Source organism: Apteryx rowi, unplaced genomic scaffold (genome assembly GCF_003343035.1).
Source record: "Apteryx rowi isolate R43461 unplaced genomic scaffold, aptRow1 scaffold_204, whole genome shotgun sequence".
Classification (NCBI taxonomy): Eukaryota; Metazoa; Chordata; class Aves; order Apterygiformes; family Apterygidae; genus Apteryx; species Apteryx rowi.
This window is the reverse complement of record NW_020448353.1, coordinates 263,574-289,572: the sequence shown is the minus strand read 5'-3', so window position 1 is coordinate 289,572 and position 25,999 is coordinate 263,574. Positions and strand designations below refer to the sequence as shown.

General features: G+C 38.0%; 1 protein-coding gene across 1 annotated transcript in view; it reads right to left on the bottom strand.

Moving 5' to 3' along the window:
- Positions 1-25,999, bottom strand: part of TNS3 (tensin 3) — a 317,735-nt gene that overhangs the window by 106,796 nt on the left and 184,940 nt on the right. Inside the window, exons 7-14 of the mRNA XM_026063948.1 lie at positions 25,114-25,285; positions 16,291-16,341; positions 14,876-14,998; positions 12,226-12,290; positions 8,041-8,124; positions 4,616-4,728; positions 3,435-3,495; positions 3,230-3,305 (exon numbers count right to left, since the gene is read on the bottom strand). Coding sequence (XP_025919733.1) covers positions 3,230-3,305; positions 3,435-3,495; positions 4,616-4,728; positions 8,041-8,124; positions 12,226-12,290; positions 14,876-14,998; positions 16,291-16,341; positions 25,114-25,263 — 723 coding nt within the window. The 5' untranslated portion in view covers positions 25,264-25,285. The remainder of the gene's footprint in view (positions 1-3,229; positions 3,306-3,434; positions 3,496-4,615; positions 4,729-8,040; positions 8,125-12,225; positions 12,291-14,875; positions 14,999-16,290; positions 16,342-25,113; positions 25,286-25,999) is intronic.

The window sequence follows — 25,999 nt, the reverse complement described above, 5'->3', positions numbered from 1 at the left end:
TTGTCTCTTCAACAGAAGCCCAAGGGGCCATTCCACAAAAGAACTTAAAATTCACTCTTGCCTCCACCTCTCATTTAAGAGATTAGTCACCCACCTGAGAAACAACTTCTCCAAAAACTCTCATTCTACCTGGAAAGTGGGAGAGGACCAGGAGGAGCAATGCACAAAGATCGGATAAGGCGCAACACTTTTAATTGTGAATTTCATCAGGATAATTCAAGCCTGTTTCCAAACCAACCCATATTAACCAGCCTTTAGCGTTTATTGAGGGATACTCATTCACAGTCCAATTCAATTAAGACATCTTTGAATGACTGGAGAATTAAGAGAACATAACTGACTTGATTCCTCCCTTCATCTACACTGATCTGCTATCATCTGATTCCCATACAGTCACTTCCAATCTACACCAACAAACGCAAGAAGAATGGAAAACTGATTAAGTATCCAACTCCAGCATGACAAAGACCAAACAGATACATGCAGGTGAACAGCTGTAGATCCCTATTATGCCTTTATCAACTGCATCATTCTTCTTAAACTGCTCTCCTTTACAAAGCAAAAAGCCTCAAAAGATAAGCATGTTGTATCAGATGTCAAAGCTCAAGAAAAGAGTCTGAATTCAAACCAATTATTACTCCTAAAACAGACAGTAATCAAACTTTAAAAATAATTTTCAGTACTTTTGGGGTTTGTTTGGTTTTTTGGCAGTAGGAAAACAAGGCTTGTGCAAATGCACAATGCTAGCCAGTGAGGTAAAACAATAATAAAGTTTAATTCTGGCAAAATATAAGCCATGAAAACCAGTTAGAATGCTTGAGTTCAAGAATAAATAACCTCCTATTCTTCGCAATACCCAATAGTTTTACGTAAAGGCAAAACACTGTTAAGGAGGATAGATATTTGCCTAAGAAATGAGTGCAAGTTTGGCCAGAAGTGAAAAATGGACAGAAAAATGGCAGTAAGAGAGCCCCTGATGAACTAACCTTCTCCAAAATTTATAATCAGCCCGCAAATAACTGTTATCATCCTATTCAATTATATGCTGTGAGCAAAAGGAGGCTTGAAGAGACTGAAGAGCTTCTTTAAGGTTATAAACTTCCTCCACAATTTTGTGTTAAAGTGCTATCTTTTTTATTTTAACTGTTTAAAGAGCCACATTGTTTTTATATGGGGGTCATGCATGAGAGTTACTGAAGATACAGAAGGCTGAATAACTGTAAAACATATTATATCCTCCAGCTTGTAAGAGTTTTGGCTTTGTACAGATGCAGGACTTACTCAGGACCTTTCACATCATATTTATAAAAATCCTAAATGCTTAATCTGGGTCAGTTCAGAGAACTATGCAACTACCAGAGTACTTCTTTCTACTTTCTAATTCAAAGTAATAGCTTTCAAGAATTTTAACTCAGAATTTTCTAAAATACTTGTTTATACAGTATTGTGATTGTTTATGAAAATCTGACCCTCTTACCAACCATTCACTGTACATCTATACCTAAGACACTGAAAGTATCTTTTAGCACTCAGTGTACTTAATGAGTTTTTCAATGGAGCCTAAGTTTAACTTTGAATTCTGACTCCATTGCCTTCTGACAGTATATTCAAGAGTAATACAAGCCACTGTAATATGCTGGGAAATACCTATATGCATTTACTGACGTCAGTGCAGCTTTTTAACAGCTGTGGCTGTGCTTCATCACCACATGCCTTTTATATTGTCTTAAGGAATTCTGTAAGCCCAAGGCAAGCAAGTAGTGTCAAAAGGATAAATAATACACATCTGGTTCTCTCCAAGACTTCTTCAGAAACACAGTTGTAGAAAACGACTGCAAGAAACAAAGGCAACAAGTCAAAGATTACAAAGACCTCTGTTTTTTAAAATCCTTGCACTTCAAGCTGTTAAACCCTATGGAGTTGGGGGAGTGGGCACTAGAGACTTTTGTTTTTCCTGAAACCACTGATGGCTATGCTTAGCCATAGCTAAAAAAAAACATTCATAACTGAAGTCTTTCTTTAGGAAATACTACTGTATTGAATAAGATGTTGGCTTGTTCAGAAAACATCCCACAGTAATAATATGGGACCAATGAAGTTGGCCTCTTTTAAAATGATATAAAAACCTACTGATGGAAAGCATTACTGAAAAGCTATGTGCACCTTTTTTTCTTTTAAGCAAGTATTTGAGAGATATCGGACTGATTTCTTTTGTAATCTACTCAATTTGCTTAGGCATCAACAACGCCTCTGATGAGTAATAATCTTCTCAAATCTGAAACTGCCCCAAACCTCTAGAGTATTCCAGACAATTTATAGCAGGCTATTTAGAAGCATTATTCTTTCTCCATCTTTCAGTGAAAGAAAAAAAGAAGAACAAAGTACTAAACTGAACTGGGAGGGGAAGGAGGACAAGACACAGAGAAGAAGGAAGATAATAAAAAAAAGATGAATTAAAAAAGAAAAAAGCATCTGATACCAAGGAGACTCTTACCAAGATTCAACATTCCTCAATCAAAAAGTAAATAAAAAAGCATTCTGAAACCTACTAGCAATATACACAGGAATACTCTGTCTGAAAATTCCTCCCCCATTCATTCTACTCGTTCTTCTATCTTCTTAGTCTAACCAATTGAAAGACATGGCAACTATCTTTCTTTACTTTCTCCTTGCATAACTGCAAATGACAAATGAGAGAAAGCAGAGAGATTTAAAATGACAGCAGTGCAAATTACACAAACTATGTTGCGCATACAGAGTGCCTTCTGGATACTGCAGCTGCCAGTAGAATCAGGAAACTTTCATTTGATATCACCTTTTTCAGTCCCAAAATAATATAGAAGCAATCAGGTATTTTCTTAACAGCATATAGTTTTATGATTGTGAATCTTGTCTGCCAAGTTACAGGGCAAGGGTGTTTCAATGCTGAGTTATAAATCTTCCCAAGACAAATTTTATAAAGAAAATAGCAATACAGGCATAACTGCATTTGGTGATGCTATGAAATGGGAATGCTAACAGCAATTGTTTTGGCTCCTTAAAACCTTCTAATTTGAGGATAATTTTGATTCATAAAAAAACAGATAGGTTATTAAATGAATTTAATCATCTATTTGTTAGTATGTCTGCAATGATTTTCTCAATTTATTTTTACAAGAATGCAAAACAGAATAGAGGCTATAATCTAAAAGGCACAGTACTAGATTTTCATTCCATACAATTAACTTACCATAACATCTCCCTTCAAAAGCTGGGCTGGCTCTATAGCAATGCAGATGCGGCTTTGATTTTCTGGCCCTACACTACTTAACAGGAGAGAAAAGAAAAATAAAATATATGGTATAAAGAAACAAACAAGAAAATAGATTAAGCAATTCTGCAATTGTGAGAATTAAAAATTGGACTCACACATAAAGAAAATGGCTAAGACTTACTATATTCCAGATGTATAAACTGGTTGCATAGCCTGGTATAACTTCAGGAAAGGCCGACAAACTGAAAAGAAGTTAACAGAATAGACTATTTTTGTAATTATTTTCCTTTTTCTTAGTATTATAATTAGGAAATTTTGTGCACATCCAGATTGAGCAAAGTGGCATACAAGTGGCACAATGTTGACTGTTAAAACATCTTTCCAAAGAAAATGAACGTTGGCAGATTCATTTTCCCCCAAAATAGTTTTTGATAATATTTTGTAAAATAAAGTCAAGTTTTCCCTGCTCTCCAGATTAGTTCTGAATTGGGGAAGGGGAGGTTTTTAAAGGATACCATAAGAAAAGAAAGAGGGAACACTTTGCTCCTTATTAAATGGCTTCTTTCCTTCCCATTTTTCTACAGGAAAACAAAATGAATAAGGGAGGTAGAGAATGGCCAAAAAAACCTAAGAATAAAATAAAAAACATTTTTGAAAATTAAATGAAAAACTTGTTTCACAGTTTTATTTCAAAACTAGAATCAACCTTAAAGCTCTGACTACAATAAACGCTTTGTTTTTATTGAAATAGTTATTTAAAAAATAACACAGCCTAAACAACAGTGACGACAATGGAGCTTCGCAGACTCAGAGAGAGGACATTTCAAAAGACATGTATTAGGTAACTCTTGGGTGATAAAGGGAAGGCGCTGTACTACTTCACTGTGAGGTAAGCTCTACTACATCATCTTGGTTTAGTATTTTAATTTTAAAGCTGTTGATTACAGCAGGCCACCTTAGAAGTCCACCATATCTGAACAGCTTTTCTACAGAAAAAAACCCATCTCAGAAAAGGAAGGGGAAGATGTGAACAGGAAGACACTTGCCCAGGAAACACAAGTAAGTTCTCAGGTCTCTTCCAGGAACCAGGAGCACAGCAGTTCAGAAGCAAGGCAGACTGATCTAGCATTGTCTCTGCATTCAACAGAGGAGGAAAATTTTGCTCCACCTTCTCTTGCATGGCCTACATACTCATTTTTTTGTTAGGATATTTCCCTTCTCCCAGTTCTTTTATTGGAATATTTGGACTGATATCAAGGAGCATCAACTCTGACTTTGAGATTCAGGCACAATTTCTGGAAAACTCCAAAGTGAAACAAGACTTTGAGCCTCTGTTTGAATATGAAAAATTAGGTAGTTTACCTCCTCCTGCATCAAAGCTTGGGATGCCATGAAGAATAACATAGTGCAGGAAAAGAGGGGTTGTATTCATTTTCACAGATCCAGATAGAAGGCCACTTAGAAATTGAACATATCTAAAAACACAAAATTTGTCCAAATTACAAAAAAAACAGAAATGCAATTGTGTGAGGGAAACAGAATTTTTACACATTAGTATTTCTAGACCATGGATCATGACTAGCATTTTGTCATTACGTGTAACTCCAAAAAGAATAATCGTCATAAAATAGCATGAAAAGACACTTTAATTTATTGGGTTTTAAAATCCATGGCTATTACATTACTATTGCAAAGGTCTTTATTTTACCTATTGACATCACTATTCTAAATAAGAAAGGTAATTCACAGAGCTAGTAAAGCCAGCCAGTTCAATACACATTTCTAGTTACAATTGAAGGTCTGAACTGGCTTTCACACTGGGTCCCACTCCGTTTACAGTGAAGCGCACTTCATGAAAACAAGAGCAACAAGTGCCCTTGTCAGAAATCTTAGCATAAAAGCCACTATAGGCAAATAACATCCTTATACTGCAAAGTGATCTCTTTCAGTGCTGAACAAAGGAAAAATGCCATAGCAATGTGAAGATCTTTGTATTGCTGCTATTTAGTAACTGCTTTGGTCATAAGCTCACAAGCAAGTACATGCAGGTGAACACCATTGCTGTGTTTAAAAAAAATTCCTCTTATCTCCTTAAATAACCAAGTGAAATCAGTCTCCTTTCATTTTTCTATTGTTTTTGAGTGCATTTTTCTTTCATGCCCATGACATAACTTGCATTTAACTTCACTCTCAAGAATGTACAAAAAAAAAAAAAAAAATCACCTCCCTTTCCCCCTTTACACACAAATCTCACTAACCCATTCCTTACTGCTCACTCCTGGTAACACCACAGTTAAAGATACTCTGCCCAGCCATGACAGCTCTATTACCCCAGAATGGGGGCTGTGGTGGTTTTGAAGGGATTTCTTTTTATATACAGCTAGCAAGGTTGCTTTATTTTGAAATGTTAGAAGTCAGCTTTGCTCCTTGTTTCCCCTTTCAGTCTTTCTGAGAATGTTGCAGCAAAAGCACCAGTTTAAAAATTGCTACAACTGCGTAACAGCAAACACTATGGTAAAACATCGCATTAGCAATCACTCAGTCTGAATAGTCTCTCCTCACCCCCATCTGTTTTTAATTATTTCAAAAATTCATCTGAATTCTTGAACCTTATTTCTCCAGATAGTGTATTCAAGATGCTTACAGGCAATTTACTTATTTTTGAGAGGTGTGTTCAATTAAACTGAAAAATTTATATAGAAATTTTATATATGAAGGCTCCATATCTGCACTTATTCAGGGAAACCTTCAACTGAAATATCTGAGAATACTAAGTATTTCCAAGATGGATTCAAAGTAGGACTTCTGAAGTCTCTAGCATGGTTGCTCTCCTTGCAACTGTTACAGCACCTCATTAGCAGTGAGGAAAAAAAGGTAGGTGGTATTTTCAGAACTGATGCATATAATGACCACAATTTAATTTTTGAGGACAAAATTAAGTGGAGAAAAAGTTGCAAAATACAATAATGGTATATTTTGACATTATATCAACTTTGAGATTCACTTAAATTATACCTACTTATACATCAACTGGATTTTAACAAGAACATGACTATTTTATTATCCAGCAACAGCTTCAGTGGAAAAGCATATTAAAAAGGTGATTCAGGCCATTAGTTGATCAACTTGGAGTTAGAAAGGATTATAGAACTAGCCAGGAATATTACAGAGTCGGTTTTACCTTTCTCTGCAACAGGATTACTAGCCACTGCCTGAAGCAMAGGTTAGGCTTGGTAGGAAAACAGTTTTGATGCATGGTTTGGAGTCCATCCTCTGTTGTCATGGGGGGAGAGACTCCCAAGCATGTGCATGTGTACGTGCTCAGAAGACGGTCAGCTCAAGTTCAGCATTGCTGAGCAAAGACACTAACTTCATCTGTCTGGAAATGAACCGAGTCCCTCTTGGAGACCCTAGAGGAACTAAGCAAGTCTCCTGGAAGAGGATGCCAAACCAAGATAGCACCATTTACACCTATTTTATCTCTAGCTTTAGGGCTCACATACAGTTCACCTAAGTCAGTAGCTATGGAAGCTTCCTGTCAACATGGCTGTAAAAACTGCCACGAGGCACAGGTCACAGAGGATGCGGTGAGAATCCTTCCTTAGCTCCATGGAAATGTGCCTGCCGCAGGGGTGCTCATTTCAAATCAGAACTAATGCACAAGGCTTCTTAATAGGAACATTAAGACCACCTCTTTCCTTTTGTTCCCACAGTTCATGCCTCTGTATCTGGTAGGCATCACCTCAAATCCTGTTTTATTACAATACAAAGTGTATGTATGCAGGCATAAAACTGAAAGAATAATGAGATCAGTGAACTTCTATTTATGAGCAGTTTAAAGTCTAATGGGATGCTGTGTTACTATTTCTCATGTGAAAAGGAGCTGTGCAGGTCACCAAATGGGTTCAAGAGGCAATGGGAAAGCTTTTCTTATTTAGACATGAACAGAACCAAATGCTATATGCACATTATTACTACATATTTTTCTAGTTTAATTACTAGTAAAGTCTTATCCTTTAAACAACTTCTAAAAAAACCTAATGTATACATGCTGATTAAAACCAAAAGCAATCCGTATTACTAAATCAAACCCAAAGGATATTTTGCATTTCTACAAGATTCAGCTATATCACAACCAGTTGTCTGATGGATATCAAAAAACTGCTCCYCTCTTTTGGTACTGAATCCTTCATTACCTCACCTCAGAGTCAGGTAAATAGTCAGCCCTAGAACTATTCACTTTTCAAGCCACTTGCTTTAAGTCATAACTCAACCTCATTCACGCAGACAGACTGAAGAGGTAAGACATCCAGATAGACAGAATACATAATACATGCTTTGACAAATATTTACTAGCATGAGCATGGGATGACTGCATAATCTGCAGATCCTCCAAACAAGCGATAATAAGATCTTTATTGCATACTAATCAACACGCGTTCCATACAAAACATTTATGCTATGGAAAAATGAGTTTATTATTATCTTGGAGCAATTAAGAAATGGATTGCAACATCTCCTTTTCCTAACAAACAATGCAGTAAGAATGCATGCAGATAACAGGGTGGTACAAAAGGTCTTATCTATGCTGGGCTACGTGCAGGAACTGAAGCAGAGATCTCATCCATCAAGGAAGATTAATATAAGATAAAGTGCTGAGAGTTCAGGAATCACTGGAGGATCTAGAGGAAACAGCCTTCACACAGCAGGGGAGAGAGTAAGGAATGGGGGCAGAAGATAACTGACATTTCTTATTTGTTGGTATGAATTAGAAATAAATTGAATACCTTTTTTGGGATGGCTGCATTAAAGCTGAAACTTTATCATCAAAGAATTTCTTCATAGCAAATCTGTCTAGAGCCTGATCAGCACTGTGAAAACAGAGACACAGATACCATGTTATTCCAGCTTGGGGTTATCTTGGAAATTCAGCAGGTTACAGCTTGAAATATGCCAACAAATACTAGGGGGGAAAAAAGTGCTAGGTAACTAGCAACCCCAGCACTTACAGGTCAGACAGGAATGTTTTTTCCACTGACACCTTCTCACTCCACGCCTTAAGGCAGTTTCCTTCCTGAGGCAAAGCACCTACTCCCTTAGTCAATTATTTGGATTGTACATTCCCAACGTGAGTATGTTAAAGTTACAATGTAATAAATTTTAGCAAAGCCAAAGCAGCTCAGGCTGTAAAAGAAGACTACTTGCTGTCATTTCCTTAGAGTGTCATTTGGGAAGCCTTCTCTGTGAAATGCACATTTATTCTCTTTTTAAACAAGAAGCAGCGACATTATGGAGACATCCCCTAGCTCTGGTTGTAGTACAGTATATGAGGTACAGAGGGTGCAGGGGAAAGGATCATTTAAGCAGCCAGGCAATTTATTAAACCTTTGTTTCCTGTGCCCTAAGCTACCAAGGGAGAGAATGTTTTAAATAAAAATATTGGTCTTTGAAAAAGAAATGCTTTGTGTCAGGCAACCACAAACTCTTCAAACGTATAATTAAGGAGCAACATATTCAGCAAAATACTTCCATTCTCTATCCAGAATGGGAATGGTTCTGATGTGGGTCTTCTCTATCTGTGTGGAGGAAGGCAAGAGGGTACAGAAAAAAAACAGAAGTGCCAAAAATCTGTAAGAATGCTCATAATTATACATCCCAAGTAACACACTATGCTTACTCTGCTGTATGCACACTGGATTAAAAAAATTGTTTATTAATGGATGTAGTTGATAATATTAATTATCATCAGGACATAAAACAAGCAGAAGTTCCAAAATAACTAGACTCTCTAGAATCTCAAGGTTTAAATTCCAGGCTTAGCTCAATCTAAAGGAGTTCCAAGAAAAAAAAAATGCATACACATATCAGGCTAAAAGTTTAATTTATATGCTTTTCAAAAATCAATCAGAAGTTATTGATTGTCTTGACTGGGTGCTGGATCAGACTGTAAAGTTACGCTTTTTCTTCATGGAAGTTAAAGATTCCACAGCATGTGATTAGAATAGCCTTCTCCCCAAAATTCACTTTACCCTATCTCTACATTTGTGTAACAATCCATCTGCTGTAAGAGAGAGCATCATTTCACTGGTATCCTCTTGGTGAGGAATTTCTGCAATATTTAAGAGATACACAGTTTACCTCAAAATGACACACACACACACATATTGTCAGCCCTATGCCATCATTCTGAATGAGGAGCATGTTCCTTCACACGTGGCCCAGAAAATGCCAGAACCTCTTGTATATACATACATACCTACGTACTTGTATGCAGTACGATAGTACAATGCCAGTGATGATGGTACCAGCACAAAACAAATATGGTAACTGTTGTGCTACACATGTAGCATGAAATGTTGCAGGAAAACTAAAACACTAAATTTTACAAATGCACACATACAGGACACACATAACTAGCATTATTTTAAGTCTAAAAGATTAAAAAATAAAAAGAGCAATAATACAGAACATTTTACACTTCAGTAAAGATTGCCCCTATTTTTCCATTGCTTTTTAAACACTGCTTAAAATAGCTGAAATTCCACTTCAGACATAATAATATCCAAAATGATGTAGTTGGAGAAATCTGCCCTTTCTAGGTCTCTCAGCTGATGACTGATGTGTCATTTCTTCAGATGATTCCTGAATGTTTAATTATGTTCTTCCTGTCTTTTAGCTAAAAATTTGTGTATATGCACACATACAAAGTAAACTTGTATGCACACACTGTTTTACTGTGTATGTATTATATAGATGCTATAGAATAATAAGCTGTAGGATAAAAACTACTATCCTACAGCATTTCAAATTCTTATTAACTGGTGTGACATGATCTCAGTGTGTTGCATCACATATCTTCACCCACACTATCGCCTAGAATTTAATCATCCCACTCTTAACTGAACTGGCCAAAAGTTTTTGGTTCTTTACTTGTTAGAACAAAGTTTAACAACTATTACAAAGAACCTGGTTTGCCCTAGTTAAATTTGGCTGCACATTAGTCTTTCCTAAATGAGAAAATCAGATATTTATAACATAAAACCCAAACGCGGGGCAACCACACATGTTACTTGTAGCTATGAAGATTTTTTTCCCCCCATTTTTCCTTATACAAATATTTTAAATGTTTTTAAAAAAATCAGGAACTATATTTCCTCCATGTTTAGAATACATTTCATAACTGTTACCTAGCATAACACCTAAAACACAAGTTTTACTACTTAATATTGAACTGTCACCAATATCAACAGCACTAACTTGAGCAAAAAAGTAGCAGCAGCTTTTATTATATTCATAAAAGTAAACATTAAGAAACCTCACACAACATTGATGCACATGCAGCCTTTACATCATCAGGCTTTGCTACTAAGCCCAGACATTGACATATGCATGGGGGCAAGTGGGAACTCTCTAGTGCGAAGGATCCTAGAATCCTTCTCTCTGAGCACTGTTTCTGGCACAGCAGCCAGCACACTGAGCAGCAGCATCTGCAATAGTTCCTGCTTCCGTGCTCTTGCTGCATACCACTCTGAAAAGCCTTGATAACCTTGGTGATATACAAATCCTACTCAGAAAATGTTTTTCCCCTCAGACCCCATCAATACACAGGAAAGTTAAGTTTTGGATAGGAGTTACCAGAAAACCAGAAGTTTAAATGAGGGTTTCTACTCTCATCCCTTGCAAGCCTAGTTGGAGGAATCCTGAGTTTATTTGGGGTACAAGATGGCATCTTTCAACACTGGGCACTACACCACTGTATCAGACATTATTCTGTTATGACATTACTAAAACCTATTTACAGTAAGGTACCACCTTTAAAGGATGATACAATATTGCAACACAGATCACAACACAGTACTGCAGTATCCTCACTTAACGGATCTTTTGTTCGTAATTCTTCTCAACAAAATATTAGCATAAAATGGTGGCAATCATTGTCCCAACTACTACTTGAAGATAAATGTATTACTTTATTTTTTCAACATATATTAGTAAGTATAATACTTAACAACTTAGTCTACATTTATCTATCATGTTTCATCAGAGTAAACACAAACTATTTTCTGAGAGCCTGGTTTCACTGAAGTCCATGAGAAATTTCCAATCAGCCTCAAGAGATCCAGATTTCATTTACTGCAGCACAGGATTAAATCCATTACTGACAGCCTAATGTAAATTCAGACTAAAATTTGACTTAACCATGGCCTTTACAGTGCAGTTTTATGAATACAAAAGTAAAAAATTGAAATCAAAGGAAAAATACAGAATTTGATCACAGAAAAGTTCCATCCTTTTTGACAGCATTTATCAAATTTCATGTTTATTGACCCAAATTGTCAATTGTCGTTTCATGATTTCAGCATTCTAAAAGAAACAGCAGCAAAAAAAAAAAAAAAAAGAAAGAATTTGGACTCCTATTCCTTGAACTGTTTGGAGACTTGTTCCTGCACGATTAAGCCCAGGTAATGTCTTAAATTGCTTTCTGCATTTTGATCAATGTCTGGGAATCCCCTATTCAATATTAGTTCCAGTTTCTAATAACTGTTTTCCTCAAGCACTTTAGAAATAGTTTCTTACTAATTTAAGAGAGACATAAGTTATAGAAATGGATACTTTTGATGGTATAAAGATGGCATCAGTATATAAAAACAGTTTCTTGCACATCTCTTCATTCATGTAGAATGACCCTTTGGAGAATTTTCCCACAGAATCATAGAATAACTCAGGTTAGAAGGTACCTCAGGACGTCAGTTAGTCCAACCTCCTGTTCAAAGCAGGATCATGAGAAAAGTCTGTTATTAAAGCAGGCTGTTTTAATATATGCTCCAAGGCCCTTGGGAAATCAAGCTGACAAACCTTAAGTGAGTAACAGAACAGCACTGCAATTAAGAGACAACTTTTTCTGATTTTCTGCTCTCTGATTGTAAAAACAAACAATACACAATTACTTCTTTCCATTATTCACATCTTACCTTGCAGAAACATTGGTGAAGTGCATATACGATGATATGACTACGCCTATCCTTCCTTTTCCTCCCTGTATTAGGAAAAAGGGAATGATAACTTATTTCAGCTATACTGCACATTATTGGACATTATTTTATTTAAGCCCCATACTAAACAAAACCTTAGACAGGAAGATCCAGAGACTTTTTCGTCAAGCATCGCCTGTGTTGTTGGAAAGGCGGTAATGATGGACAGCAGCTTGTCTCTTCATTGCAAGCTGGCTGACAAATGACATAAAAAGCGCCAAGTAGGGCTTTCTACAGAAATGCCGGTCAGGTCCTACTGACCGAGAGGAAGGCTTGCACAAATGGATCCCAACTCACTCACTCAGCAAAGCCTGTATCTAGCTCTTCTGCAGTGATGAGCTTTTCCCATCATGTAATTTGCATTAATCCTTCTCCTCTACGTTGAGAGGTCTCAAACAAAGAGGAAAAAATGTTTTATGAGACAGATTGACGAGACGACTTTCCTATATCATACTGAATCTTTAATATCAGAGCTTAAATTCCTTGCATATGTTTCAAAACATCACCCAGTTCACGACTTTCCAACTCTTCATTCACATTCAAGAGCAGTGTCAAGTACACACAATAAATCTTACATATGAYTAGACATATTATTATTGTTATTAGGTTTTCTTATTATTTATTTTAAACTTAAGATTCAGTAAGTTTAACAGATTTAAACTTTTTCATATTTAATTTAAATCTATGGATCTATAGCTTTGTCTTCTTTCACCTTTTAATTATTTCTTAAATAGAACACCTTTTATATACTTGGTATCTTTTCATATAAAAACAAAGCTACAAATTAAAAGAAAAAAAATCTTGAACAGTAGCAGGAACATTCTATCAGCTATTTTAATTTAGTATTACTCTTTCCAGAGATCATCATTCAAGACAAGTCTAGACAATGTTGCAATTTCTGGCATGATGTGCTACAAAATATGGATTTTGGAAAGCGTATGATTTCTGACAGGTTTTAGCTTTTTTTTTTTTTTTTAACCTCCCCTCCCCCACCACCTGAGATTTAAAACAACTATTGCTTATTTTTCTATGGAGTATTTCAAAAATGTTTCAAGATCTTATTAAATAGTTTACATGACATAAATTCAGTAAAAATTACTGAGTGGTAATTCTCACTGGTTTCAAGATGCTTTCAGACTCTCAGCTGACACAGGATAGCTACACCGATCCTCCTGGTTGGAAACTTTTAAGTCATTACCGAAAGGAATTAATCAACAGTTATACGTTACCAATTTGTATGTAAAATGCCAAATAACATATTTCTTTCTTTTTTTTTAACTGAAAATACAGTTATGACCAAAAAAACATTATGTTCTCTGCACTGTGCTATTTCTTTCATGGATTTTCCTGCTATTGTGTCATCGTGTATGGGCCATTCTCTTGGCTGCAGTCCTGCAGCTAATAAGAAATCAATGGTGTTTCATACAATCATGGCATTCTGCCTGCAAGCTATGAATTACAGGGAATTATTCAACTTGAATTTAAGAGAAGATTGGGTCTAACATCAGCCTCATTCAGTTTAAAATAAAATCTGCCAGTGATACAAAGACAGATTTGCTTCAAGTGTCACCCCAGCACAGCTGCTAACTCAGTTCTGAATTCATGTTATTTATTTTTATTAACATTTCTTTTCATTTCTCTTCACTGTAAGCAAGTGTGGAGAAGGTGAAACCTTGCACAACAATAACAACACTACTGTAGGGCACAGCAATCACACAGGCAGTCAGAACCTGTCTGAGCCCAGGAGGTATTTAATGCCCTCTTTTCCTATTGACTACAACCATACTCCAGTCTAAAGGGATTACCTATTAGCCAGTGCAGTCACTGTGCTATATACTCAACACTCTGGGACACATTTTCCAATATGGACACTAAAACAAGATCCAGAAAAAGGTATTCAGTTGTGCCAGGAATTGCCCGAACACCCACTTTTGCATACTGAAAGCAGTCTAGACACTTACCTTTATTTATCTGTGAGCAGGACTCAACTGACTGAAGCAAAGCCTGTGAGATGTTGCTCCCTTATACAGCAACAAAATCAGTAAATGCCACAGAACATTAAAGGCTTCTAAGGGGTTTGCTATTGAGCTGGAAAATCTCAAGCCTCTAAATATGCTCACAGATGTAGCACTGACCTTTGAAGGAAGTGAACTAACACCACTGCATGCTATGCCCAGAGTACAAGCAAGAACCTTAGTTATCGTAAAGAGGTATAGATAACATAAGCATGCAAGGTCACTGGATTTAAGCCTTTATAATGCTGTTTGTTCAACCTGTTGTTATTATATGCCTACTTAACAGTAACAATATTTAACACTACCAAAACCAGTAACAATGAATGATTTAAATCCCTTGTGATCAATAAAATATTCAAGAAAATAGCCAATGGTCAATGTGAAATGTATTATTAATATTTTCCTCAGGCATCGTATACCTCTGTAAAGCTACTGCTATAAATATTGATGATTTGCCACACAGTTTCCAACATTAAAAACATATATATATTTTTTAAATATGAGTAGGAATAAAGGACAAACTTTTTGAATATGAATTCAATGACAGGCAATGAGTATATACAAAGCTCACTTACTCTGCAATGGATCACCACCACGTGTTGGGGATTGCTGTTCAGCCACGACTCCATAGCCTTGCAGATGGTACACACCTTATCAAGAGGTGGAGCATGAAGATCAGGCCAGCCCACATCCATAATCTGCAATGGAACAGATAACATTCACAAGAAACACCCTGTAGTACTACATATTTTCATTCTAGATTCAAACATTATGACGGTGAAGAGTTTCCTCACTTCTTTCAACCCAAGAGAACCATGTCACAATTATATTACTTTCTAATGCCATGATGTAAGCAAAATATCTTTACAGGTCTTTTGGTGGTGGGGGTCTTTGGACAGCTTTTTTTCCCCAATATTGACTAGTAATTTTGTCCAAAAAAAAAAAAACCCACTGATTTGTCACATAAAATTTCTGAAGGTCTTGGTTTCTGAATGATTTTTTGATTAGACTCAGGTAATTTCAAAAAAATATTTAGAATGTCAAAATTACAACACAGAACTTTGCCTGAGCTGGTCCAATTTTGTGATGGTTTTTAATTATGCGATTTTTTTTTCTTCACATGCAATGGATTTGACATATCAAAACTTTGTTCATAGTTTCTATTCACCTTTACTCGTTTTATAATACTGTTTGTTCAACCTGTTATTACATGCCTACTTAACAGTAACAATATTTAACACTACCAAAACCAGTAACAGTGAATGATTTAAATCCCTTGTGATCAATAAAATATTCAAGAAAAAAGCCTATGGGTCAACGCTATTATTAATAACATATCCTATTATTAGTATTTTCCTCAGGCATCGTATATCTCTGTAAAGCTACTGCTATAAATACACATCTGTGCTACTCTGGCCTTATAATGGTTGATGAAGACTGTCTGCATTTAATTTTTTACAACAAATATAACAACTAAGGGGGGGAAAGCCTTGAGAAAGAACAAAAGACGAAAGACATCAATAGCTAGTTCTCTTCATTAAACCTCTATTGTGCAGAGAAGCAGCTGTGAAAGGTTAATACAAAAGCAAAGTTTATATTTGAACTGAGTTCACTAGCTTCAGCCATCAGACTGTACATTACAATATATGACCCTTAACATCCCATGGGTGCACAAAGTACACTTGAAATAAAACTGACTTCACTCCGTAGGAATTTTTTCAGCAGCCGCAGTAAGGTTTTCTTTCTGGTCCAGTGTGCAAAGTTGAAGAAAACAATAGAAGCAGCTTTGTAAAGCACAGCTCTAACAGGCACAAAGCAGAACTTGGGGAAAAAAAACTAAAAGGGATGCACATATGTGGTTTTCTAATGTCTTCCAAAAGTTGTTATCTTACTCTGTACACCAAGGCTTGTATAGCTTCAGGGCTTATCAGGCCATTTAAGTTGAATTTAACACTAGCAAGAGAGGTATGTCATGGAAGAGAACCAATACCTTTGGGTTAAGCTTGGCAAGGTCATATCTCTTTTCAGAAAGGTTTAACACCTGTTCAGAAAGAAAGAAAAAAAATTAACCATTGAGGCTTCATAATTTATGCAGTAAATCACTGTATTTGAAACACATGATAATTAGAAGAAGTGATAGTGGCAGGGCTTCAGGCTGCTGTTTTACTGTACCAAATTAACATTTAAAGTCAGGTAATGCAAGCAAATGTATTTTAGGTGCTCCCCATAGTAAGTTCAGTAATTACAAGACAAAATTAGAGGTGAAACTAAATTGAAAAAGGACAATAAAATTCTGCTTTTTTTTTTTTCCCCTGTGTTTTATTTTAGTCAAAGGTATACTGAGAGACCTGGGCATCATGCAAAATCACTGTACTAGGCAAGAAAAATAAATGAATACATTTGCGAGTGCCTGTACACCAATGCACGCAGCTTGGGGAACAAACAGGAAGAACTAGAGATGTGTGTGCGGTCGCAGGGCCATGATCTCATTGCCATTACAGAGACATGGTGGGATAGCTCCCATGACTGGAGTGCTGTCATGGATGGCTACGTACTTTTTAGGAAAGACAGGCCAGGAAAGCGAGGTGGTGGAGTTGCTCTTTATGTGAGAGAGCAACTGGAATGTATTGAGCTGTGCCTAGGGGTGGATGAAGAGCAAGTCGAGAGCTTATGGGTAAGGATCAAAGGGCAGGCTAATAGAGGTGACACTGTTGTGGGTGTTTACTACAGGCCACCTGATCAGGATGAGGAAGTCGATGAGGCCTTCTACAGACAGCTGGAAGTAGCCTCACAATCCCAGGCCCCGGTTCTCATGGGGGACTTCAACCACCCCGATATCTGCTGGAAAGACAACACAGCTAGGCACAAAGAGTCCTGGAGGGTCCTGCAGAGCATTGGTGACAACTTCTTGACACAGGTGGTGGAGGAGCCAACAAGGAGAGGTGTGCTGCTGGACCTCGTACTAACAAACAAAGAAGGACTGGTGGAAGATGTGAAGGTTGGGGGCTGCCTTGGCTGCAGTGACCATGAGATGGTGGAGTTCAGGATTCTGCGAGGAGGCAGCAGGGCACCAAGTAGGATCGCAACCCTGGACTTCAGGAGAGCAAACTTTGTCCTCTTCAGGGACCTACTTGGAGGAATCCCATGGGTGAGGGCCCTGGAAGGAAGGAGTGTTCAAGAGAGTTGGTTAATATTCAAACATCACTTCCTCCAGGCTCAAGAGCGGTGCATCCCTATGAGTAGGAAGTCAAGCAAAGGAGGTAGGAGACCTGCATGGATGAGCAAGGAGCTCCTGGCAAAACTCAACCAGAAGAAGGAAGTCTACAGAAAGTGGAAAGGGAGACAGGCCACTTGGGAGGAATATAGGAATGTTGTCAGAGTATGCAGGGATGCGACGAGGAAGGCTAAGGCCCGTTTGGAATTAAATCTGGCTAGAGAAGTCAAGGACAACAAGAAGGGCTTCTTCAAATACATCAGCAGCAAGAGGAAGACTAGGGAAAATGTGGGCCCTTTGCTGAATGGAGTGGGTGCCCTGGTGACGAAGGATGCAGAGAAGGCAGAGTTACTGAATGCCTTCTTTGCTTCAGTCTTTACTGGTCAGGCCAGCCCTCAGGAACACCAGACCCTGGAGGCAAGAGAGAAAGTCTGGAGAGAGGAAGACTTTCCCTTGGTGGAGGAGGAGTGGGTTAGAGATCATTTAAGCAAACTTGACACMCACAAATCCATGGGCCCTGATGGGATGCACCCACGAGTGCTGAGGGAGCTGGCGGATGTCATTGCTAAGCCACTCTCCATCATCTTTGAAAGGTCATGGAGAACAGGAGAGGTGCCTGAGGACTGGAAGAAAGCCAATGTCACCCCAGTCTTCAAAAAGGGCAAGAAGGAGGACCCAGGCAACTACAGGCCAGTCAGCCTCACCTCCATCCCTGGAAAGGTGATGGAGCAGCTCATCCTGGAAGCCATCTCCAAGCATGTGGAGGACAAGAAGGTGATCAGGAGTAGTCAGCATGGCTTCACCAAGGGGAAATCATGCCTAACCAATCTGATAGCCTTCTCTGATGGAATGACTGGCTGGGTAGATGAGGGGAGAGCAGTGGATGTTGTCTACCTAGACTTCAGCAAGGCTTTTGACACTGTCTCCCATAGCATCCTCATAGACAAGCTCAGGAAGTGTGGGTTAGATGAGTGCACAGTGAGGTGGATTGAGAACTGGCTGAATGGCAGAGCTCAGAGAGTTCTGATCAGTGGCACAGAGTCTAGTTGGAGGCCTGTAGCTAGCGGTGTCCCCCAGGGGTCAGTACTGGGTCCAGTCTTGTTCAACTTCTTCATCAATGACCTGGATGAAGGCACAGAGTGCACACTCAGCAAGTTTGCTGATGATACAAAACTGGGAGGAGTGGCCAATACGCCAGAGGGCTGTGCTGCCATTCAGAGAGACCTGGACAGGCTGGAGAGGTGGGCAGAGAGGAACCTCATGAAATTCAACAAAGGGAAGTGCAGGGTCCTGCACCTGGGGAGGAATAACCCCATGCACCAGTACAGGTTGGGGGTTGACCTGCTGGAAAGCAGCTCTGAGGAGAAGGACCTGGGAGTGCTGGTGGACACCAAGTTAAGTATGAGGCAGCAATGTGCCCTTGTGGCCAAGAAGGCCAATGGTATCCTGGGCTGCATCAGAAAGAGTGTTGCCAGCAGGTCGAGGGAGGTGATTCTCCCCCTCTACTCAGCCCTGGTGAGGCCACATCTGGAGTACTGCGTCCAGTTCTGGGCTCCCCAGTACAAGAGGGATGTGGCACTACTGGAGCAAGTCCAGCGAAGGGCCACAAAGATGATTAGGGGACTGGAGCATCTCTCTTATGAGGAAAGGCTGAGAGAGCTTGGCCTGTTTAGCTTGGAGAAGAGAAGGCTGAGAGGAGATCTTATCAATGTGTACAAGTATCTGAAGGGAGGGTGTCGAGAGGATGGGGCCAGACTCTTTTCAGTGGTGCCGAGCGACAGGACGCGAGGCAATGGGCACAAACTGAAACACAGACACTTCCATCTTAACATGAGGAAAAACTTTTTCACTGTGAGGGTGACAGCACACTGGAACAGGTTGCCCCGAGAGGTGGTGGAGTCTCCTTCTCTGGAGATATTCAAAACGCGCCTGGATGCAATCCTGTGCAATGTGCTCTAGGTGACCCTGCTTGAGCAGGGGGGTTGGACTAGATGATCTCCAGAGGTCCCTTCCAACCTCAGTGATTCTGTGATTCTGTGATTCTGTGACACAGGCCTCTGTATTTGAATTTGAGTGCCTGGCAAGAAAATGTTGGTCTGTGAAAACTTCACAGGGAAGATATGACATAGCAATTTAGCTGTAGCTTGGCCTATGAGATACTTCAACTCTTCCGTTAACCCACGGACAGTAAGCTATTATACAGTTAGTGCTTAACAAGGAGATAGACTGATAAACAAATGTAAATAAAAATAAAGCAGTGTATACAAGTGCGTTTGACTCCTTCATTAGGAAGTACTTCTAACCAGTATCAAACAATATCAAATAGCTGAAATACCAATACAGGGCTACTGACCCAGATTCTCATTCATGATATGGTTATTTTACATCACTCAGAGCTAACACTGATGATATCCATTATCATTTTAAAAGTTGCATTATGCTGTCAGAATGGGATAAAAGGCCATAAATATAAATGAGAGAGAAGTTCATTATATATTTTATTATTACCTATGGACAACTTAAGGACCCTATTCTAATGAGTACCATCCTATCTGGAATTAGCTAGCACTCTCACGAGCAGGCTCAGTAAAGAAGCCAAGATCTGAACAGGCCAAAGAAACGAAATCATTTCGCCTCTGGAAACTGGTGCCTGCTGTTCACTGATGTGGTAGTTTGGAGCAGTTTAATGGGCAGTCACCTGATGGACACAGTAAAAGCAGGAAACCATTATACCATCTGCAAGAAAAATGACAGTTTTTTGAACAAGAAATTCACCCAGAGAAAGAAGAAACCCTGAAAATTAACAAGAAAAACAGCTTGTATTTTAAACTGTGTAAGTGTCTGGAAATACACATGACTGTAAAGGGCATACACCACTTTTGTTGAACCCAAAACATAAGAAAGCTTAAAACATCCTTACATGATTAGGAAATGGTCTTTATTCCAATATTCTGTTTGCACTTTAAACAGATTACTGCTGAAGAGAGAAACCAAAACCAAAAATTTACATGTGCATTGTCTTCCATACCAGTTTGGATGGGGGAGTGTTCTATGTAAATGACTATGAAAAACTTATTTTTCTATCAGCTTCAGTATTTACTATACTCTATAGCAATTTAGTGGAAAGCTGTGTTCCCAATACAGAATTCTTAACATTTGATTTAAAAAATGTATATAAGAGAAATTACTTAATTTTCCACAGGAAAAGTGCTATGGTAATTTGGCAAGAACTTCCATTCTTTATTCATCTTCTTGTATTCATATTTAAGATCAGTTTAAAAATCTTGTGCGTCAGGATATGGCCCTGTTCATGGTGGATATTTTTCATGGCTGGATCAGATGCCAAACTCAAAGATGCCATGTCTCTATCAAGCTATACAGTAGTAGAGATCAGACTGGAATACTATAGGAGTTCTGTCAGCTCAAAATGGAAACAAGAAGCAAGAGGAACCAACATTTCACTAAAGAAACAAAACAAGAGGTCACTGAAGTCTTTGAACAGAAGCATATGCTATAAATAGATATAAGTGGAAGATTAATTGCATCTTTTTTAGCTGCTGCTTGGTATATTCAAGGTCTGTCTACTTGCATTTTGTAGAGGAAAGACAAGCATCAGCCTTTGATTTTACAAATCTTAGTGATTTTGTCCTAAATTTTAGGATCTCATTTAAAAAATAAAGATGAAATAATATATCCTTCTTCTTGTACACAGCAGAAAGACAGACACCCCAGCCCCCCATACATGACTCAATCCTGACCTGGGAAGAAGCTTTTACAAGGGAGGTAATGTTAATTCTCTCACTCCAGAGTGTTCACTAACACCGTAGAACAAAGATAAGAGACCTTTTAGCTGGAGAAGGCCAGCAGACCTTTATGAAAGCACTGAAGAGTGAGACATTTGGCCTGCCCCTTAATCAAAAGACCAGAGGCACAAAATCAGAGAACAAAAACAAACAGCGTACGGCTGCAATTTGGGGAAGTGAGGGAGGTCCCGGTGGTCATATGAGACCAGGTACTTCCTGGAGAGCATCTCACCAGCCTCCAGCCTGCTCCATTGGTGCAGAGGCTGGGAGAGCAGGCAGGCAACACTGTTCTCCCGGGGGGATCATACTTGCCTGCTGGAGATCAGTGTTGAACACCTGGAGCTGAGTAAAGGGCAGGACAAATGAAAGGTTTCTTTTATATAGGTAGTCCAAAACGTAACATAAGCTGAAATTACCAGATGGTTCCATCGAGTAAGCAACAGCAGCACATAAGTTGGACTTTATCATTTACATACTCGGGACCAAGAAAACGCACAGCAAGGTTATGTTACTCTATCCAATAACAAATATGTGTATGTTAAAATTGTAACCTAATGACTGAAACATTTTTATAAATGGTGGTAGTGGGTTTGGGGTTTGTTTTTTTTWAAAAAAAAAGAACAGACCATGAATTTAGACAACAGTATATGCAGGCAGATTCCGAACACCTTTGACACAAATGAGTTATTGCTCATCAGCTGCTCTGTATGCTCCCATGTCGTACCTGTCTAACAAGAGTGAGCTCATTTACAATAGTTTACTCTTCGAAGTACTCTGTTACTTTCCAGTAACTGTAGATACAGAAAATGTAACCAGAACTCACCAATACAGCAACGGACGTAACTTGTTCATTTAACATTGCTCTAAATCCCTATCAAGAGAACTGCTTTGACAGCCATAAATAATAAACGCTGAAATAAAACCTGTTAGAGACAGTGAAAAATGCATACGCATTCATATATTTTAAAAACCATAGTGTTTTGTTTCAGGAAATGAGCACAAAATCAGACTAATAAACTGAAGAGCTGATAATGATTTTTTTTTAAGAGCTCAAAATATCTGAACAATTGAGTATTACTTCTCTTCTATGAGTGTAACGCACAGCAGACATTTTAGTCAATATTACAGGACCAATACACTACTGAAGTTGTCCAAAACATTAACATAATCATGAATTTATTTATGCAAATTGAATCTTTCACACTGTTCTCTTTTTTGAGGGATTTTTGCACTATGTGTATTTTGAAAGTACTTGTGAAAAACAGCATGTTTGGAATCAAGCCTATGAATCTTTCCTTGCAATAAAATATGCATTCCTCTGTACCCAACAGACAATTTTATTAGGTAGGGAATAAAAGGATGATTCACTCTATCCTTTAATTCTCCTTACTTTGAAAAGCTTGGGTTTTCAAGTAAGTGTTGCAGAAAGGATCTGTCAATGAAAATTCATTGCATGAAAGCAAACACATCAATGCGCTACTGTTTCTTGGCCACTTTAAAGTTTTTTGTTTTTTTGTTTTTTTTCAACAATGCTATTATGGAATACTTTATCCTTCTCAGTTCTTTGTTTTTTATGTCCAATTTAAAGACTTTTAATTCATGATTAATGTAAAACAATAAAAATTAAAAAAAAAATCTTTTGCTGTTTCTGACATACAAGCTGGCTTTTTATAAAAAACAATTTCTAAGGCTATCAGCATTTAAAGAATAGCACTTTTACAACTCTGCATGAATACAGACACATCACCTGGATCACTCTGGGAAAAAATCTTGAGTTTTTCAACATAACATGACTTCCCTCTACTGATCAAGGCCACACACATACAAACACAAAAAAAACAATGAAAATGCTACACAGACATTATACAAATTCAGTTTTGAAAATGTTCACTGCTGAAGAAAAGTCTGATTTCTTCTGAGAACTTAACCCTTTAATTCAAAAAGCAAAAGTTTTTTCTTTCTAAGGACAACAAAGCAGAGCAAAGATTAGCTTAAGGAATGGAGAGGTTTCCATCTCTACATAAATGACTCTGGTCTTAGACTGTCAAAGTATAATTCTCTACTGTTACAGCAAATGAAATATTTGTGGGGTTTTTTTATTCATACTCTTTGCAATTTACTGTGACCAAAACAGGCAACAATGTGCTCACCTAATTCTTTGGGTGTTTCATTCCCCTTCTCTGTCCTCGCTATCGACTGTAGCGACAACAGTTTAACATGTACATAAATCAAGAGGAAAAATAACTAGATACAAAACAGCAAATGATGGTTTCTACATGTGTTCTGCTAGCTGAGGCCCTGACCCAATAAAAAAGTAAAAGTGTTCTCATCAATTTAAGTAGAATTGCTTACTTGTATATCTTTTTTTTTTTTTTTTTTTTTGTTACACAAGTGCCTTTGGGACGCACTGAAGGGGTCTTTGAAACACGAGAAACAAAAGATATAGTTTAAAATGAGCTCTCCAGCTCTGCAACTTGGCTGCAGTTTGCCACAGAGAATCAGGCATTCTTTGCAAACCAATTTCCAAAGCACTGGTTAGAATAAAAATACAAAAGCAAAACTTTGCAACATAAACTGACTGTAATCCCACTTAGAGGGAGGGCTGCTTCTCACCCTAAAAAAACCTTATCATCAGCACATCAGATTTTTATAACACAAACAGGTACTTAATGAGGTTTAACTGGACTGAGACTGAAAACTTATTACGCAAATACCAAAATACCGCTGCCACATTGGAAAGGCTACTGACAGCAGGTGAATTTAAACCATAAAGCTTTGTGTCTCGGTCACCTTCAAACTATTACTATCTTGTGTTTTACAAGCTACAAGTGTCCAACACAACAGAAGCAGAGGGCAATAAGGGGGTGTTCTGGGGATGTAAGACAACATTACAAATACAAGTGCATCTTTAGGATGCATAATGCATTTATAACACCTCTGTTTGTGAGCAAAGGATAATGTATTTTCATTCTTAAGTGGAACCATTCCAGAAACTAATTTCTGATATGAATCAAGTTTATGCTCCTGAAGCTGTAAGATTTGATTTAAATAGTTTACACACGTTGACTAAAAATGCACTTAACAGAAGCAACTAAGTAAATAAAATATTAGCCCCTGGTTTAAATTCCCATTCAGAGAACAAGCTGAGACAATACATGCCATACATTTAGATGTATTAGGCAGAAAATAGCATAAGAAAATAATAGTTTGGGTCATCTAAAAAAAAAATACTGCATATGAAGCTCAGAAATTTGTTCATGACTAGAAATTTATTTTTCTGTAGAAAAATAAATAGCAGGAAAAAATGGATCTAAATCAATTTAATGAGAAAGAGCTGGACTAAACACACAAACAGTAACCCTGCCTTTATACACAGTTTCACAAACAACAGCAGACAGCCAAGGCATGATGGTGAGAGACCATCAGATACCCGGCTGCGAATCCAGATGTTGCTGACTGCTAGAAAAAAATGTGTTCTATTGTGTGGCGTCTGGATCTTTTAAGGGCATATTTTGCTCAATGAAAACAGTCCTTGCAATTAATCTACAGCATTTGACTTTTGGCTCTATCAAAATGGAGACTGCAGTGCCACCAACAGGAAAGTGCTTTTCATATCTGTCCTTGTCTAATGGCATAAAACACTACTGGAAATATTGGTCTTCCATGCAAAGCTGCAAACATGGATCAAAGAAATTTGATGAGTGATATCTAATGTATAATGGCGTATGTGAACCTGCTAGTCATCCTCCTGCAGGAAAGGAGAGAATGCAGAACAAATGAATGATCCTGCACGTACCAAGTAGTTATCCCCATGTTTGGATTTGAGCATTCGGGTTACATCTTGCAGATTGTGCAGGTACGTTTCCTCAGAACAGCTGGCAGGGAAGGATACAGCAATCATCCGCTCTGTGATGTATGTGAGGTCAAGCTCATAGCCTTCCTCCATAATGTGATCAAAGTCCGCGCTTCTGTGAAGAAATTAGATATGGCAGTTCATTGCAGAGCAGCAGAGAACAAACACAGCGTGTTAATGGTAAGAAACTGCAACTTGGACTCAAACAATGCAATCAGTCAACATTTGCAGCTCACCATATTTTCTTTAAAATTGCAATTTATGAAATGCCTATAAAGCTCAAATCATTCAGTGTGGTAAGCAAATGGAGTTAGCCAAAAATCAGAGTTCTTCAAAACTATATCAGTAATGTAGAAAAGCAATAAGATGAATATAAGTGACTTTGACAAACACCAGTGCAAAAAATGCGGGAGTTCAATAACAAAAAATATATACCCATGGCTGCATGAATCAATTCTTCTGCAGAGCTTGCAAACACTTTACAATCTGGTAGACTCACTAGTAGTCTCTAAAACATTGCAGATATACACCATGTTGAAATCTGTCCTGAGTAAAATTGAGGCGAATCCAAAACTCCTCAAACTGCAACAAACACCAGTGTAATGCAATTTAACTCACAAGTTAGTCTACATATACTGTCTACTCTAATTTTGGCTTCTTTTTCAGGCTGAACCTGGCACCTTACCTAGTGTCCTTCCTGATAGAATAATCAGGAGACCAGAGTCATTAAGATAAGTGTAAGCTCTGCAAATATGCCTAGTTGTTTTCTCAGACAGGTATTGTAACATGGTCTTTGCATAATAGGACATGTCTTGCACAAGACTGATCT